General features: G+C 50.2%; 2 protein-coding genes across 7 annotated transcripts; one reads left to right on the top strand and one right to left on the bottom strand.

The window, feature by feature from the left end:
- Positions 1–92: 92 nt before the first annotated feature.
- Positions 93–9,101, top strand: RBM22 (RNA binding motif protein 22). Of its 4 annotated transcripts, none has more exons than XM_052772144.1 (11): positions 93–238; positions 988–1,041; positions 2,013–2,042; positions 3,102–3,234; positions 3,534–3,634; positions 3,802–3,974; positions 4,543–4,743; positions 5,271–5,435; positions 5,830–5,918; positions 7,033–7,164; positions 7,873–9,101. In XM_052772144.1, exons 1-11 carry the CDS (start codon positions 185–187, stop codon positions 8,001–8,003), a joined length of 1,263 nt encoding a protein of 420 aa, XP_052628104.1. In that variant the 5' UTR covers positions 93–184; the 3' UTR covers positions 8,004–9,101. The 4 variants fall into 4 exon arrangements, with proteins under 4 accessions (XP_052628104.1, XP_052628103.1, XP_052628106.1 ...); XM_052772143.1 differs by having other exon boundaries at positions 7,870–9,101; XM_052772146.1 differs by lacking the exon at positions 93–238 and adding an exon at positions 2,649–2,769 and having other exon boundaries at positions 989–1,041; positions 7,870–9,101.
- A 472-nt stretch (positions 9,102–9,573) lies between these two features.
- MYOZ3 (myozenin 3) lies at positions 9,574–16,985 on the bottom strand. 3 transcript variants are annotated; one of them, XM_052772148.1, is made up of 7 exons: positions 16,804–16,985; positions 15,756–15,842; positions 15,186–15,340; positions 14,837–14,911; positions 14,589–14,736; positions 14,148–14,319; positions 9,574–11,246 (listed from the first exon to the last, which is right to left on the bottom strand). In XM_052772148.1, exons 2-7 carry the CDS (start codon positions 15,784–15,786, stop codon positions 11,084–11,086), a joined length of 744 nt encoding a protein of 247 aa, XP_052628108.1. In that variant the 5' UTR covers positions 15,787–15,842; positions 16,804–16,985; the 3' UTR covers positions 9,574–11,083. The 3 variants fall into 3 exon arrangements, with proteins under 3 accessions (XP_052628108.1, XP_052628107.1, XP_052628109.1); XM_052772147.1 differs by having other exon boundaries at positions 16,813–16,985; XM_052772149.1 differs by lacking the exon at positions 9,574–11,246 and adding an exon at positions 11,254–12,503 and having other exon boundaries at positions 16,813–16,985.
- Positions 16,986–17,047: the final 62 nt, after the last annotated feature.

Here is a 17,047-nt window from a genome sequence, read left to right as displayed (position 1 = left end):
GGCGCCCTGCGCCCCGGCCACGTGCCGCTGACATCACCGCGTCGCTTGGGTGTTCCCCGCCGCGTCGCTAGCGGAAGTGGCGTCACCTCCGTCTCCCGCCGCCTGCCGGGATCGAGGCGGAGCGGCGCGGAGGACTTCCGGCGGCTGAGGGGAGCGGAGCGGGGGCGCCGGCGCCGCCATCGCCATGTCGACATCGCTGGGCTCCAACACCTACAACCGGCAGAACTGGGAGGACGCGGTGAGCCCGGAGGACGGTGGGGGAGAGGCGGGGCGGGCCCTGGCCGGCGGGGCCCTGCGCTGCCGTGAGGGGAGAAGCGGGGGGGAGCAAGGCCGTAGGGCGAGGGGTGCGCGGTGAGGCGGCCCTCGGGGCTGGGCGGCGGGCGGGGGCCTGCCCTGGGGAGCTGCGTCCCTGCGGTCGTGCCCCCCCCTCGTCGGGGAGGGGGCTGCCGCCGTTACCCGGGCCCTCCTCATGGGCAGCGCTGGCTGGAAAAGGGAGAGTGATGGTCTGGGCGACCCCCGTCTCCCTGCCGGGGTTTGGGGTGTCTTGTAGCCGGGGAGGTCTCCTGGCAGCCGGGAGGGCTGAGCTGGGCCCGTCGTGTGCCCGTGGCCGCATTCCGTAGAGCTGAGGCCTTTCCTGGGTGGGCCCAGTGCAAACAATAGGTGCTGAGGGATAACGGGGGGGGGGTGGTGGTGTCATCTGCTGCCGTCAGGTCGCTGAAGAGTTAAGATCTCAAAAATACACACTTTGTTTGCTCTAAGTTTTACTTCGAATTGGAATAGCTAGTAGGTCATGGTTCTTTCATAATATGGGCACTGGGTGGTGGCTTGCAGCTCTCCCAGCGATTCTTTTTGAGTGAGTCTTTATGCGTCTTTCAAACGGTGTGATTAGTTTAACTCAGTAGTGTTGGTTCAGAGTGTGATTTGAATGCTGTTGTGATGATAGAGTTTGTGCAAATTCCTGATTTTCCTTGTTCTTGCTCAATTCAGGACTTCCCTATTCTGTGTCAGACATGTCTTGGAGAAAACCCATATATTCGAATGGTATGTGCCTGTTGGACTGTGCAGTCTTTTCCTCTGTGTTGGCCCTAGAACTGTTGGGTTTCGGGGACTAAAATAAGCCTGGTTACAGGAGGAGATGTTGAGGTGGATGTGCCCTCCTAATTAGTTGGTTCTGCACAACAGGATTTGGTTCCAGCCATTGTTGGTATGTGGTATCATGGCATTAAGTATGTGATTTAAGAATAAATCAGTCAAAAAGGAGAACAAGATGATCCAATCCAATGTCTAGAGTGCAGGACATAGTAGAAAACAAAGCTTTGGTACTGGTAAATCGTGTGACCTGGAGAACAGTGAGGTGCTGAAATATTAAATAGCTTGGCACAATTTCTAAAATGAGAAGACTATGCCCCTGTAAAAATAAGTTAAAACTGTCTTATGAAGGCTGCCTGATGGTAATTTAAATCCTTCTTTGTTTACCTGGGTTTCCTCCATGCAGGATGAGTCAGTCCATTTTAAGTTGCTTTTCTCTCTCCTCAGTCCAGTTGCCTATGACCTACATTTACATTATCTTTCTTTCACTTTTCTATTCCACCAAGTTTGCCGAGAGAGATCGCAATATTTTTGTGAAACATAACACTACTGCTGGTATAGGTGATGTTTCAAAACCTGCTTATTTTCATGGACTTATTTCACGTATCATCATCTTTGCTTAAAAATAGGTATTAATATTCCACGTCATTGTCGCCTTTCATCAGTACATGAGGTGGGACTTAATGGTACTGTGTTTTTAATGAATGTTTCTAGAACAAAAATGGATTGAGAGTTTTTTAGGATTCTTTTTGTCCTGTTGACCTGCCAAGGTGTGAGCCCAAAACACAGGGGTGGGTGAGTCTAAATGCAGCATAACTAGGAAGAAAGCACTGTGCTTTATAGCATCAGTGATATGGTTCATGTTTTATGTTGAACTGATGATATTTCATATTTTCTTTTATTGTTTTTGATTTATATTTCAGACCAAAGAAAAATATGGAAAAGAATGCAAGGTATGTTTGTTGTCTAAAAGAATGAATGTCTAAATTGGCGCACATCTAGGAGTAATCGATTTTAATTTAAAAAACCTGTCAGCTTCAGGAAAGTGCTTATCTGGGTTAAAAACTTAAAATGTTTATGTAACTATATAAATTTTTAGGTCAGTCTACTGTGTGCTTTGTTAGACAAAGTCAGTTGGTCTTAAAAAAATTAAGTAAAATTATTGAAGACTATTCAGACAGACTTAGGATTTGCTCATGTGTATCAGAATTAGGTTTTGCAAATATTGTTGTACTATATTTGAAGGTATTTCAGCATTTTAAATGATCTCATTTTCTCTTTCAAGTTTTGGTTTGGGTTTTTTTTTTGACTCGTAAGTGGTGCGTAAATAATTGGAGTTTAGGTTTTGCCATGAATGTTATTCATGGCTATGTGGTGATTTGTCTCAGCTGTCTAAGAAATAAGCCACGTTTATTTCTGAGAGAGCAAGAAATATTTAGTGTCGTCATGACTGAGGGAAATTAAAGGAGGGGTTTTTGCCCCTTTTATCAGTTGTCATCTGAGGTAAGGAGAAGGTATGTGTTGAAATCTTGCTTCCCTTCCTCAAACTGTACATGCAGCGGAAGCAGATGCATCATTCCACCAGATAAGATAGAGAGCAGTAGTCGTCTTCTGGACCAAAAGTCTCATAACCTCTCACTGGGGTTGCTGCTATGCTGGTGACTGATCTACAGATAACTGGTAATTTATTTCTAATAGCTCTATACTGACATCACCTGGAATGAAGGAGAATTTCTTTTTCCTTTGAGTAGATCTGCTTTCAGCATTTGGGTTATTGTAATAAATTAAAAGAAGAAGAAAAAAACCTTCCTAAAACTTTCTCCTGTCAAAGTAAGGCACCAAAGAGAAACAAATGTTTCCTAAGGTCTGAATCTTAGCACTAAGATGAAGAAGTTGTATTTATGCTTTAAAGAGATTAGATGTGTTTGGACTTCAAGTTGCGGTGCAAGAACCAGAATGGTAACTTCATTGCTGTGTGATAGTGATACAAGCGTCGACTTTCTGTCTTTCAGATTTGTGCCAGGCCTTTCACAGTATTCCGCTGGTGCCCTGGTGTTCGTATGCGTTTCAAGAAAACAGAAGTATGCCAGACATGCAGCAAGCTGAAGAATGTCTGTCAGACCTGTCTGCTTGATCTGGAATATGGTGTGTACCAAAAAATGTAAACTAGGAGAAGAAGCTGGTCTACTTGCCTCTGAAATGAAAGTTGGTGAATTGTCTTTAAATGTGTGCATGTAATTGGCACGGTTGTCTCTGGACAGTCTTTGAGAAGAATAACTCTTGATGATCACACCTCTTCTGAGGTTCAGGGGCAGCGTGGTATACCTGAGCAGTAGATGAGTTATCCCTGGCTAATGCAGGTTGCAGTAACTATTTCTGCTCTTTCAGCTTGTGCTTCATACAGATTTGCTGGGGGGTTGGGTTTTTTGTTTGTTTCATTCTAGGTTTGCCTATTCAAGTCCGGGATGCAGGACTCTCCCTTAAGGATGAAATGCCTAAGTCCGACGTCAATAAAGAGTACTACACCCAAAACATGGAACGAGAGGTAAGAAAGTGTAGTTGTAATCATGCTCTCTGTGTGTGGATGTGTGTAGGGGAAGAAAGGGGAGGAATGATCTAGCTTGTCTTAAAATCATTTGCTTGCTCTGATTCTGTGCATTAGTTTTCAGTGGTGATATATATATAATTATTTGTGTTTTCACTACCGTTTAGATATCCAATTCTGATGGCACTAGACCAGTTGGTGCACTAGGAAAAGCTACTTCCACCAGCGACATGCTGCTGAAGCTGGCTCGGACCACTCCTTACTATAAACGTAACCGTCCTCACATCTGTTCCTTCTGGGTAAAAGGAGAATGCAAGAGGGGAGAAGAGTGTCCCTACAGGTACCGATACAGCTTGAACGGTTAATCTCTTCATCGCGGTCAGATACAGCTCCCCTTGGGGTTTGAAGAGCAGGAAATGCTGCAGTGGACAGGAGACGCACACTGTGATTGGGGTCAGTGTGAAACTTGCATTCAGTTGGCACGCAGGGCCAGTGAATGAATCTTTGTTGTGGCAAGTTTGTTTGTGAGGAATTAGCTGCGTGGTGTCGTAGTGTTTTGCTGAAGCAGTGACTCCAGCTCTTCTCTTGCATAGTTCATTTTTTCCCTTCATGGCGTCAGTCCCCTCAATCAGAGATCTTTGTATTTGAACAAGAGGCCATTTGAAATCCAGCTCTTGTATTTTGTAGTGTTGAATGCTGAGCTGTCAGAAGTGCCATTCATTCAGAACTTGAGGCAGTCCTGGCTGCAATTTAAGTTCTCAGGGCTTTTTATTCCATTTTGGCATGTTTATGTGAACAGGGTTAAGCATATAAGTGACCAGGGGCCTTTAGAAGGGAAGGTCGCAGTTATAGTCATTTTAATCTGATGCAGCTGTGACTGGTGTTATGCTTTGTTTGCTGAACTTTAGACATGAGAAACCTACAGATCCAGATGATCCTTTGGCTGATCAGAACATCAAAGATCGTTACTATGGAATTAATGATCCTGTGGCTGATAAACTTCTGAAACGAGCGTCAACCATGCCTCGTCTAGACCCCCCTGATGACAAGACTATTACTACACTGTATGTTGGAGGGCTTGGAGATACTATCACTGAATCAGATCTCAGGTGTGTGGTGAATTTGTATTGCCCTTGCCTTTTTATTTGATGCTTTGATTACTGCTCATCTTCAAGTGAGGAAATCTCTCTTGCAAGGAGAAAAATAAACCTAGTTTTCAGTTTTCCTTAATGGGGAACTGGTTGGTGGGCAAGTGCAGAGGAGTGCCAGCTTGTTGGAGAACAGATAAACAGGCACATTTCAAATGCTTTGATTAAAATTTTTCTCTTTAAATATGAGTCATCCTTCTGAGCTGTTGGGGATACTGTGTTACACTTTTTACAAGGAAGTCCTATAGCCTCTCTCTAGCTAGCTGCTGAGAAAAGCTGCTGCAGATTTCTTATTACTCCATAATTGCACGGAGGGGCAAGAGGCTTGACTTCTAATGGTTAGTCTGTACTGGTGATGGAGAAAAGAAAGGATCTGAGCACACCTGTTTCAGCACGTGATGAGATACTACTCTGCTATGTACCCTGCAGCTAGGAGGAATGGGGTTTCATAATTATTTTTTTTTTTTTTTTTTTTCCCCCACACACAGAAATCACTTCTACCAGTTTGGGGAGATTCGGACGATAACTGTAGTGCAGAGACAACAGTGTGCTTTCATCCAGTTTGCCACCCGGCAAGCTGCAGAAGTGGCTGCTGAGAAATCCTTCAACAAACTCATTGTCAATGGTCGCAGGCTCAATGTCAAATGGGGAAGGTGAGTGCGGAGGAGGAAGACTTGAGGATACTGCCACAAGGTTCTTCACTCATTTTATGCGGTCTTGATGAACAGGATTGGATATTATGCTGGAGTAGATACTGATTTGGTAAACAGTTGAGGTCATCTTACAGTTTGGTTTTCTTTCAGCAGTGGGATCTAAGGATTTCCTGGTTGAGGCTTATGGATGAGTTTCTGTGGTTTTGCTTCTAATCTGTCTCCTGTAAGCACTGTTTGCACACTTTGTACCAGCTGTCTCTGATGTTCTGTGAATTTTTCATCTTTGGCCTGAAGCAATGGATCTGGATTAGATAATGTGAAACTATCGTAGTGTGACTATCTGCTTATCCTGCTTTTTCTCATCCTTGTTCTCAAACTCTTGTCTGGTTTTTAGGTCCCAGGCAGCAAGAGGAAAAGAAAAGGACAAGGAAGGTACTACAGAATCTGGGATAAAGCTGGAGCCAGTTCCAGGACTTCCCGGAGGTAAGGGAGTTGTTTTCATCTCTGAAACACTTAATGCTGACCTGCTTCCATGAGAGATGCTGGTATTAAACCTCTCTGCTGGTTTTGGCTGGGATAGAGTTAATTTTCTTTCTAGTAGCTGGTATAGAGTTATGTTTTGGATTCAGTATGAGAAGAATGTTGATAACACACTGATGTTTTCAGTTGTTGCTGAGTAGTGTTTAGACTAAGGCAAGGATTTTTCAACTTCTCATGCCCAGCCATCAAGGCGGCTGGAGGGGCACAAGAAGTTGGGAGGGGACACAGCCAGGACAGCTGACCCAAACTGGCCAAAGCGGTATTCCATACCATGTGACATCATGCCCAGTACATAAACTGGGGGGAGTTGGCCTGGGAGGGATTGCTGCTCGGGAACTAACTGGGCATTGGTTGGCAAGTGGTGAGCAATTGCATTGTGCATCACTTGTTTTGTATATTCCAATCCTTTTATTATTATTGTAATTATTATCATCACTATTGTTTTCTTCCTTTCTGTTCTATTAAACTGTTCTTATCTCATCCCACAAGTTTTAACCTTTTTCCTTCCGATTCTCTCCCCCATCCCACTGGGTGGCGGGGAGAAGTGGGTGAGCGGCTGCATGGTGCTTAGTTGCTGGCTGGGGTTAAACTCTGAGAGCAGTAACAGAGTTCAGGATTGTAGAAGCACTGGTGAGCCCAGAGCAGGCAGTTACAGTAGATTTGTGGCAGATCCAGCTGGGATGGGAGGTGAGCTTTGTCTAGAAGCAAATTGTTGATGAAAAGAGAGTTCTTTATGTGATGAGTGAAAAGTTAAAGCCGAATTCAAGTTACCTAGGTCTCAGATACTGTCAACCCACGCTTTTCAAGGCTTGGTTAATGTTTTCCTAATCCACTGAGCGTTGTATGATGGAAAAAGCAAAGCTGGTTTCAGGTGAAGAAAAATGGTGACTGTTCTGGAGTTTCAGTGCAGTCCTGCTTCTTGCTCCAGTTCATAGGTGCGATAGTAGCAGCAGTTTGCCCTTGTGAAAGAACTGATTGTGTCTCCTCTCTGAAGGCAGATAACTCTGCATATCTTGACTAAGAGATTTTCCGTAACCACTGTGTACTTTTTCTGCAGCTCTCCCCCCTCCTCCAGCTGCAGAAGAGGAGGCTTCTGCAAATTACTTCAACCTACCTCCAAGTGGCCCTCCAGCCGTGGTTAACATTGCCTTGCCACCTCCTCCTGGCATTGCTCCGCCACCACCTCCAGGTACTTGTGTTTCCCCTTCAAGAGGGGGTGTCTAACTTGGTGTTAGACCATCTAGTCCTCCTAGTTCTCCTTGCTCAGCTGCGCTGTAGCGCTGATGCGTGCCCTGAGTTGATTTTCCTCATCCCTGATCATACAGTGTAAACTGATGATCTAAAATGAGCTGTCAGCACAGTTTAATTAAACTGAGCTGCCTGTTGTAGTATGTATTCATTTGCAAATTCTCAGGCATGTCAGAGATCCCTGTTACTGGTACTGAGACCTACTCAGTGCTTTTGCGGGCTGTGTAAATCCCACATTAACCTGAACTTCAAAAGGTAATTCTGCAGCTGGTTGAATGCCAGCCTGTGTTTGGCTGTGTGTATATATCTGTCCAGAGACCATTTTTTTTATGGGACATCAGACTCTTGTGGATGTATTTGCTTTGCTCCATGGTTGAGCAGAGAGCATTTAGATTGGCATTACAGACATTTGTCCAGTCATGCCACTAGCTTTTATCTGCCAGTAAGGATGTGTGTTGGGAAAGGTTTGCCTGCAGTTGTATTGGAAAGAGGGGGAGGTGTTTGGGGATTTGAAGAACCAGGGGAGATGTGTACCTTTCTAAGGCACAGTTGTGAGCCAGCTGTTTTCTGTCAGTAGTTTCAGGCAGTAATACATCTGCATGGGTTGTTCTGTTGCTTTGTCTGAAGCTGCCAACTTTTGTTTCAGCAGGTTTCGGACCACACATGTTCCACGCCATGGGGCCCCCGCCTCCCTTCATGAGAGCCCCAGGCCCCATTCACTACCCGTCTCAAGATCCCCAGAGGATGGGTGCCCACGCGGGAAAGCACAGCAGCCCCTAGCAGGTCGTGCCACCCTCATCATTTAAGTAAATGTTATTTTCTAGTTACCATGGTAGCACCATAAGTTGAGCTGTGGGTGAGCTAGAGAAGCCTTATTTCCCTGCTTGCAGACACTGGGCAAGCTGAGCTCCGTGTCTCCGCTAGCTAATCGGATTGTTGATACATCCCAGATCTTTCATTTAGTGTGGGGAGGGTGGGGAGGGGTGGGGGGCAGACAGAAGGGCTGTCGGGTGTCTGTGGATCAGGTGTACCAGAATTACAGTGCTATCCGTGTATCCCGTTTGCACACTTTTGAAATAAACTTCTGGAAAAACAAAACCAAGCCCTTTTCAAGCCCATTTGATATGCTCAGTCTGAACACTATGGACTATTAAATTGTAACCAGAGACTCTGTCAGGTAACTAATGACTTATTATTCTAATGAGGTATTACACCAGGACTGAATAAGAGCTGAAAAACAAGCTTATCAGATGTGCCAAACCCATGGCTTTGCCTTACTATTGCCACAGAATTTTCCTTCCTCTTTTTTCCTGACTTCTTGCTTAAAAAAAAAAAAAAAAACCAAACCAAAACTTTTGTTGATGCTTCACTTCTAATCCTGCATGGCTGGAGCAAGATAAGTGTTAGGTCACGTGAGCAGCCCCTGGCTAGTGCAGGCGTGACGTGGAGTGACCGTTTAGCAGTTGCCTGTTTTAGCCTGGTGAAGGCCCTCTCGGTGGCCCCCAGAGGCTGGGCTGGTGTTGCTGACAGCTGCAAGGGGAGGATGTGATGCAGCTGCAAGCTTGTCTGGGGTATATTTGGAGCATGATTGGGGCTTTGGAGGCCTGTGGATACGGTCTCCTCTTAAACTGTGAGATGGATCCCACTTCGTCCTGCTTTGATAAGACCTGAAACTTTTCTTTCTGTGCTCCAACTATAGTGTTTGCCCAGGAGCAACTGTGTCCTGCATGGAGCCTGGCGTTGAGTAAGATGTATGTACACGTGGCTGGAGGATTTTGAGTTTATCTGTATGTCAACTGCTTTCAGGCAATGGATCTGTGGACATCTTTCTGTAAAGCAAAACATGATGGGACCTGTTCTGAAGCTTCATTTGCTTGTAGTTTTAAAAAAACCCCCCACATTAAAATATTTGAATTTTTCAACACTTTGCTTAGACCCTGCTTCCTGGAGCACAGTGTCTGAGGACTTTGATTTTTATTTGGCTGCTGCCAAAGCCAAGATGCAGAGTGGGCAGTGACAGCAGGTTCACTTTTAGTTTTATGTGCTGTCCTGTACAATGCCACTGGGTCCCACTGATGCTGCCAGGCTGTTGGAGGTGGCATAGCACACGTGGCACCAGGGGTATGGCTGGCAGGCAGATGGCTTTCTCTGCAGAAAGAGCTGGGCTTTGGGCACAGGTAATTAGTTTAGCTCTTGTCAGGCAAGAGCCATCCCAGGGCAGTGTTGGGGGACAGGCAGAGGTCTGCTGGTGCATGGGGGAGGGCTGCAGCGTTTGTCACTGCTCTGGCCCTGAGTCTCTGCAGTCGGGGCCCACGAGCGCTGTGCAGACAGATCTCGAATGCAAGCAGGCTTTACGTTATCACAATTTATTTGTTATTTCTAGCCAGGTCCCCAGGGGTACACGGCTTCTTCAGCTGATGGAAAAAGGAGGAGAGAGATGGGTTTGGAACAGGACAGCAGTTGAGCATCATAAATTTTTAATGTTTAAGGAACGGACCCTTTTTCTTTCCATTTGCTTGTCCCCTCCTGCTTCTGTGGGAAGAACAGAGCAATGAAAGTTTACTGCCTGAACGGTGTGTTCCGGCAGCAGAATCCCTGTGTGGGATTCGCTCTGCGCATCTGTCTGCACAGCATTACAAATACACCTCACAAGTGAGGCAGCTGTTAACTGCATTTTTACCACAAAATTTACTTGCCTGATTTAACCACAGTGGTGGAAAAAGAAACTTTTATCCTGATGCTCCTGCTTTTGCAAGATTAAATAAGGGTAACATTAAGAACCTGACGAAAGCAATTCTAGAAAGCCTGTGTTAAGAGATTTTTGTTAGCAGTTAGCAGGGTTTTCCAGATGTTCTGATGACTGTCCTATAGACTGTTGTTAGCTGCATGTCTCACTGTGTGTCACTGCTGAAAACGTTTGTGTAGCTGAATCCTCACTGCTGATTTTTGCATTCACGGAGAAGCCCGTGCTTGCTCTGGAGTCACGGCTGTGCTGCTTTTCCTTCCCACTGATGCTGAAGTTAGCAGAATACCCTGGCAGTATCTTCAGACCGGTGCAATTCTACAGTGCAGCAGGTCCAGGCGAGGCCTGATCCTTATTGACCAACTATATGAAGCAAACCTGGCGTAAGTCAATCAAAGGGCTTAGGTGTTTAAGCAAGGCATGCAAATAGCAGCAGGGAGGGGAAAATATCAGCTGCCAAGTGCTAGCCAGTAGCTTGTGGAAAACGGGGCACAAGTTTCCAACTCCCAATGTTTTTCTCTCATATATCCTGGTTGTGCTGTGTTGGTAAACAGGCAGGTGCTAGTTCCTCATTTGTTTTTGTTGTCCAGCCAAGCCCAAGGTAAGTGCTTTTAACATGCCAATGCCTCTGGTAAATTGTTTTGCTGCTGCTCTTCAATTGTCGCCTCCTCTCGCCATCCTGACCGGAATGACAGATGTAGAGTTGTCCTGAAGATGGAATTTCTCTGCAAAGGCACCAGCTGTCAGAGCAGGTCTTGTGTGTCGGTGAAGCAGCACCGAGACAGCTTGGTGTGTTGCAGCTGGCGGTCCTGCCATTTTCCATGAGGCAGGGAAAAGGACAGGCTGTACAGGAGCTTACGGGGATCTGCTTGCATTAATGACGAGAACTTGGCTGGTTAGCTTAGCACTAAATGCCCTTGTGAAAATGGCTGGTACAAGGGCAGTTCAAAATGGTCCCAGACTTGAGCTTGTTCAAATCCCGTTGAAGAAGATGACAACCCGAGACCACTAGCTTAGCTTTCACGAAGAATACTTACTCCCCTCTCCCCTACCGTGCAAATTATGCTTGAGTCAAGCGAGAAAAGCATCCGTGGTGATGGGGAAGGGAGCGCGCGTACTACAGCTCATCGCTCTCTGGTAGAATCCGCACCCAACCTTGTGGCACTCTGTTGAAGTTGCGTCTGTGGGAAATCACCTCCAGAACGCTCAAGTTATCCAGCTCCATGGCAGGCACAAAGAACAGGTCGCTGACCAGTGCTCTGTCAAATGGGGTGGGAGTCCTGTGGCACAAGAAGAAGCAGACTTGGCACGTCACGAGGAGAGGTTGTGCGTGATGTAAAGGTGATAGAAAAAGCAGGTCTGGATTTACTGACTCTGAGCCCAGCAGCAGCCTAGCAATGCCTGTAGCAAATGACAGCCCTCCTTTTCCTCCCCAGGACGCCATTGGAGCCTCTGCTAGCCCAGCAAGGTGCTTCTCTTGTACAGAGCCAACCTCAACTCAAGCTTTGGCAGGCCTGGAGAGTGGGGTTTGGTGCCTGAGTGTCAGTGGCTGTGCAGGGGAGGGAGGGACCGGGTTGTTACCTTCACCTTAGTCTCTCTTGATCGGCTCCACCAACAGCAGTAGGGATGCGCTGTGCGTGAAAGGGGTTAGATAAGAGAGCAGGTGACGGTGACAAACCCCCTGGTCTTTAGAAAGCGACTTGTCCGCAGCTAATGTGTTCTGCAGAGGGCTGAGGCTGATAGTGCTGCCTCCTGATCGCTCTAGCACATGTGCAGGCAAATGTCTTTCTCTTGGCCCTGGCTCCGGTCTGCCTTTTGGGACAGCTTCTCTTGAGCTATGACTAACAGGAGGAGCAGTGCGGGGGCAAGAGCTGTCATCCCTTCCTGGAGAAATGTGGAAAGGGACCAGGGAAGAGAATGCCAGCCCCTGAAAAGCCAAGAATGTTGGTTTTGGAGCAGCACATGGAGGCTGAGCTATCAATGAGGCATAGCTGGGAATGTTTGCTTTGGGAGTCGCTGCTTGAACATGAGTAACATGGCACTGTTTTGCAACAGAGGAGAAATAAGTGGGGGAAAAGGTAAATGAGAGATGTTTTTTCCAGAAACACTCTCCCTTCTGAGAAAAGACAGTCCTTTTCAAAGATTGGTGTTCACTTTCTTTTAAGGCAGCACACCTTAGCAAAGTAGCCGAAGGTCTTTGTGTCACAGCCTGAATGTTTAAAGTTGGGAATAAATCAGTCTGCTTTAGTGCAGTTGCTGTTGAGGTGGTGAACTTGCCCTTGCCCTGTGACCCATGTGAGCTGTGCTGGGATTCACCTAGCTTTAGGCGAGACCCCTGGCTTTTTGCTAGCTGATTTGTTCCAAAAAGCTTGTTTTTCTGCAGTTTGGTATTTGATGAACTGAGAAGTGATTTAAAAGCCAACAGCCTGGAAGATCATGAAAAGCCCAGTTAAAAGCAGATTGGCTCTCTGAATCTTCATGCCTCAGTGAAGAATTAGAGGAGGTGGCGAGAGGCTTGGTGTTAAATTAGCATCCATCTGTATTAAATAACAGTTCAAGACTTTAAATAGAAAGGCAGCATTTGAGAGGGGAGAAATGGTACGGGGTAAGGCATTATTCAGAAACATGCCCTTGCTTAAGTCCCTGTCTGTAAATAAATGCTGAGGCAGGAACATGGCTAAATGTTGAAAGAAAAGAGCCAAGTGACTGCAGCAGCTCCTTGTTCTCCCCCTACAGCACCTCCTTGGATGTTACTGCTCCGGGAAGCTCAAGATGGCTGAGTAACTGGGAAGGACACCCTGAGGGAATAGCAAATGCAGCCCCCCCTTTGCTTCCCCACACTCGCAGTAGCTGCCCGTGGGTTCTCGTCTCTTCCGTTAACCCTGCCGCCTCTTCCCTTTCTCCCTCAGCCCCACTCCAGTGCAGACCAGTATGCTATCACGCTTTCACTGGTGTGGGAAGGGAAACACGGTGGGGCTGAGCATGCAGCAGCCTCGTGCTGTGCACCTCGCCAAGCCCCAGGGCTGAGGGCGAGGAGAGCAGCAAAGGGACGGTGGCAGCAGCATCTCGGCTCTGCCGGCGGTCGGGCTGATCTCTGTTCTTTGGGACGCCGTTCCCATGCAGAGGGGTTGTAGTCCCCTGTAGCCCCTTCTGCCAAGCGTTCAAAGCGCAGCATTCCTGTCCCCCCCGACTCAAATCCAACCCCGGTGCGGGCTCAGGAAAGCTGCCGTCTGCAGAGGCCCACCACCACGGCAGGTGGTGTGATGGGGAGCAGTGCTGTGTCTGGTAGGGAGCTCCGGTGGGAGCTTGCCTACGGGAAGGTGACTTTTGTCAGGCCACCGAGGCTAACATACTTCCATCCTCATAAAAGAGGCTTTCACTGAGGAGGAGAGCCAGGACCTTGGTTTGCAGCTTAAAAGTTCAGTTCTCATTAGTCTACCTTGGCTGCTGGTGCTTTGCTACCACCATCTCCTGAATCCCCACCAAGCACCTTTCCAGAAAGGAGATTTTCCTTGGCTGTGTCTGCTCCAGGGTCCCAACCTCGACCCCGGTGTAACTGGGAGGTGTGAGGAGGCACAGCAGCCATGCTCCATTGGAAGCAGCCACAGGGCATGGAGCTTGCCAGGCTGAGCCACCAGAAACTCCCTGGCCTGGAGACTTCAGTCTCAAGCAGGTGTTTGGAAGGAATCTGGTGACCTCTTAGCACCTTGTGGGAAGATTAACCTTATACCCCCACTGCTTCCAGCAGCTGCTTGGATACCTTGAGGAAATTAGGAGAGCGACTTGGCAGTGCCTGTGCTGTTCCTCCACCCAGCCCAGAGCTGAGCCCAGCTGGGAAACAGCGATTCCTTCTCCAGGACCATGCGCATGAGCATTAGCCCTCCCAAATTTCATCCCTGAGGCTACCCAGTGAGATCAAGCTGCTTAGGGCTGTGCAAGCCTGGTGGTGGGGCTGAGAGGAGATCTGGGGAGCTGCTGGAGGCAGGGACCTTTGCAGAGGAGCCATGGAGGAGCTCCTGAGCAGGAAAAGAGCAACCTGAGCCCTTGCTGCTCCCCCGTGGTGTATAAAGAGGGCATGGACCGTTGTGTTTCCCTGGCAGGATGGTAGGTGCTTCTTGAGGCTGAAGGGTTTGGCCAAGGGATGGAGAGGCTGACGGTGCCTGCTTGTCAGCCAGTGGTACCTGTTGAAGCTCCTGAAGTCCCACAGAGAGGGTCTCACGGGCGGCTTGTTCTCGCCATGCACAGCCTTGTCCTTGTCACCGAGGAGCTCCTGCCACGGGGATCGGTAGCCCTTGGGGATGGCGGTGACATTGAACTTCTCCGGGGGGACTTCTTTGAGGGGGCCCGAGTACCCTGTGCAGGGGGAGAGATGGCGTGGGCTGCTGCGGTCACAGCCGGGCTGGGGCAACGTGCCGAGCAGGGGAGAGGGGGCTGGGAACAGCCCTGCCTTCCCATGGCCAGGATTGCATATATATAACAAATATCTGTGATACATTTATACATATAAAAACTCTGGGGGAGGGTTTTGGGGAGGTCGCCTCAGCAGGCAGCAGCTCGCTGCCTCCAGCCCCACATTACTGAGATTACAACGGTGTCGGCTTTGGGATGTAGGCGGCATTTACCCGGGGCCAGAGCATCGGGGTTGAGGACTTTGCTCATCTGCAAGACTTTCTCTGTCTTCTTGGGCACTTCAGGGGGGCCGCCCTGGGGCGATGCTGCCACGTGGAGCTCGGAGTGATAACTCTGCTGGCCCTCGGCATCCTCCCCTGGCTGTGGAGGAGAGAGTCAGCGGGCATGGGGAGCTCCCCCTGCCCCGGTCAGGACTCGGGAGGCCGTTGAAAGCACCTCGGAGCTTCCTCCACCTACTCACCGTCCACTCGTTTGCTGTTCCCTCCAGGTCACCTTTCTCGGTGCGCTGTGAGCCACTTGCCCCTGGCCCTGGGAGCTGCAGGAGGTGAGGAGAGGGGTCAGCGGGTGCAGAGGGGGACCAGTGCCATCCTCTTGCTCTTCGGTGAATGCTGAACCTGATGCTTGCCCATCTCCGTGCCCAGCCCACCCAGCCATCTCTCTTCTCCCTTCATCTTGACGTAGCGGGCAGCTGAGTGTGGCTGTCCTGCCGAGAGTCCCCCAGACCCACCAGGAATCTCTTCCCTGCAAAGGCTGATAGAGCTGGGGAAGGGCTGTCCCGCTCGGAGCCAGGGGATGAGCCACAGACCCACCTCCCTGTAGCCACTGGGATGCTCAAAGGTGAAGCGCTGCATCCGCCTCTGGCGCTGCTGGAAGAGCAGGGAGCCACGGTTGTTCGGCAGGGAGAGCTCCTCGATCATCAGGTCCTGCGCCACGCTCACCTTCTTCCCCAGGTCCAGCCGGGGCACTGGAGAGGCGAGGGGAGAGCACAGCCACAGCTGAGGCTGCTGCAGTGCTGGGGACCCCCGTGCCCAGCGCAAGGACAGCGCATCCCCTCCCTGGGGTCCCTGTTGCGTGGCTCGGCCATGCGCTCGCACCGGGATCTGCGCCAGGGACTGGCGTTTCCTCGGTGTGGGGAATTGTCAGGGACTTATCTCGGCTCCAGAGGCTCAAACAGCCTCTTCTGCCCCCGTGCATGGACCCCTTCAGCCTTTGAAAGGCAATTGCTACCCCTTGGGGCTGTAGTGCAAGAGGGGACCAAGAAAGCAGGCACGGAGGCCTCGGGGAGTGGGGCCAGTAGCTTCAACCAGAGCTGGGTCTGGCCCCTAGGCAGAGTGGGCAGCACTGCCCTGGGACTGGCGGCACCCTCCGGCCCCCCTTACCGTCTTCAGGGCCCGGTCTCATGATGGTCATCACTTGCTGCCACACTCCTTGGGCAGCTCTGTGGGAGAGGGATGGATCCTGCCCAGCTGGAAGAGAGAGGCAGCCCTGGGGTGACACCAAGCACGGGGATGTGTCAGCCCCGGGCGTGCTACAGGGACGAGTCAGGCTTTGGCTGAGCATCTCCCCCAGACAGCATCATCCCTGAACACCTTCCCTGGCCAGCATCATCCCCACACTACACTCCATTCTCTTCAAAGGATGCAGGGAAATGTCCAAACATGCCACCCCTCAGCCCCTGCTTGTCATCTTTCCTCTCTGCCTTTCTTTAGGGCAGAAGATGTCCCCAGTTCTGTCCTTGCCTGCAGTGAGACGGTGTCCTCGTGTCCTGAGCCCCCTCAGAGCAGCACCCACTGCCCGCAGTCTGCCGTGTGAGCAGGGGCCCTGGCTGCAACCCCACCAGCACCTCCGCCTCAGCAGAGCTATTTTCAGCTGCTGGCCCCGAGGGTGCAGGGGCTGCAACCCTAACCCTGCCGGGTTGCTGGTGAGCCCAGCCAGCAGCAAGATGGGGTGCGGGGTCACCGTCCCCACTTACGGGGCTGGGTCGCTTCTTAGCTTCCAGCTTCATCACGGGGAGGTGGCTGGACGCCAGCCCTGGTCTGAGCCCCCCTGGGCTGCCCACCCACAGCAGCAGCCTCCCGTGTGGCTGGGACATTCGGCTCAGCAAGTGCAAGGCTCGGCCGTGTTTGGTGCATCTGGCATCCCTCAGCTCTGGTTGATGCGGTGCAGCTTCCCCTAAGAGCCCTGGAGAGCAGGGGGTCCCTGCGGGACCACGGGTGCCTGGCATGCAGCTCCCTGCCAGCTCTCAGTTCAACATTAACCATCTGCACGGCAAGCATGGGACTTGTGCCCCGTCCTTTCCTCGACCCCCCCCCCCCCCGGGGAGACCATCCCCTGACCCCCACAGTGGCGATGTCCCCACCGCAAAGGCTGGGATGTCCCCAAACCCCACGCACCCACCCACCCACCGACCCCAGCGTGGGACCTCACCTCCCCTACCTGGCCAGGGGACACCCCCAGACGCCGGGGACCGAAAATGCTCTCTTGCTGTGCTGGGGATGAGGCCGAAGCCAAGCGGCGGCCACCAGTGCTCGGTGGCCCCGGCTGGCCCTCTGTGGCACCCCGGGGTCCCTGCCGCTCGCCCCAACCCCTGCTGGGCTCCAGCCCAGACGCCAAGGTCCGGCCGCGGGACAGCAGTTATTTCTGGCTGAGAAAGGGGGCGGAGCGGGGCTGA

The sequence above is a fragment of the Harpia harpyja genome, chromosome 20 (assembly GCF_026419915.1).
Source record: "Harpia harpyja isolate bHarHar1 chromosome 20, bHarHar1 primary haplotype, whole genome shotgun sequence".
Classification (NCBI taxonomy): Eukaryota; Metazoa; Chordata; class Aves; order Accipitriformes; family Accipitridae; genus Harpia; species Harpia harpyja.
This window is presented reverse-complemented; position numbering and strand designations above follow the sequence as displayed.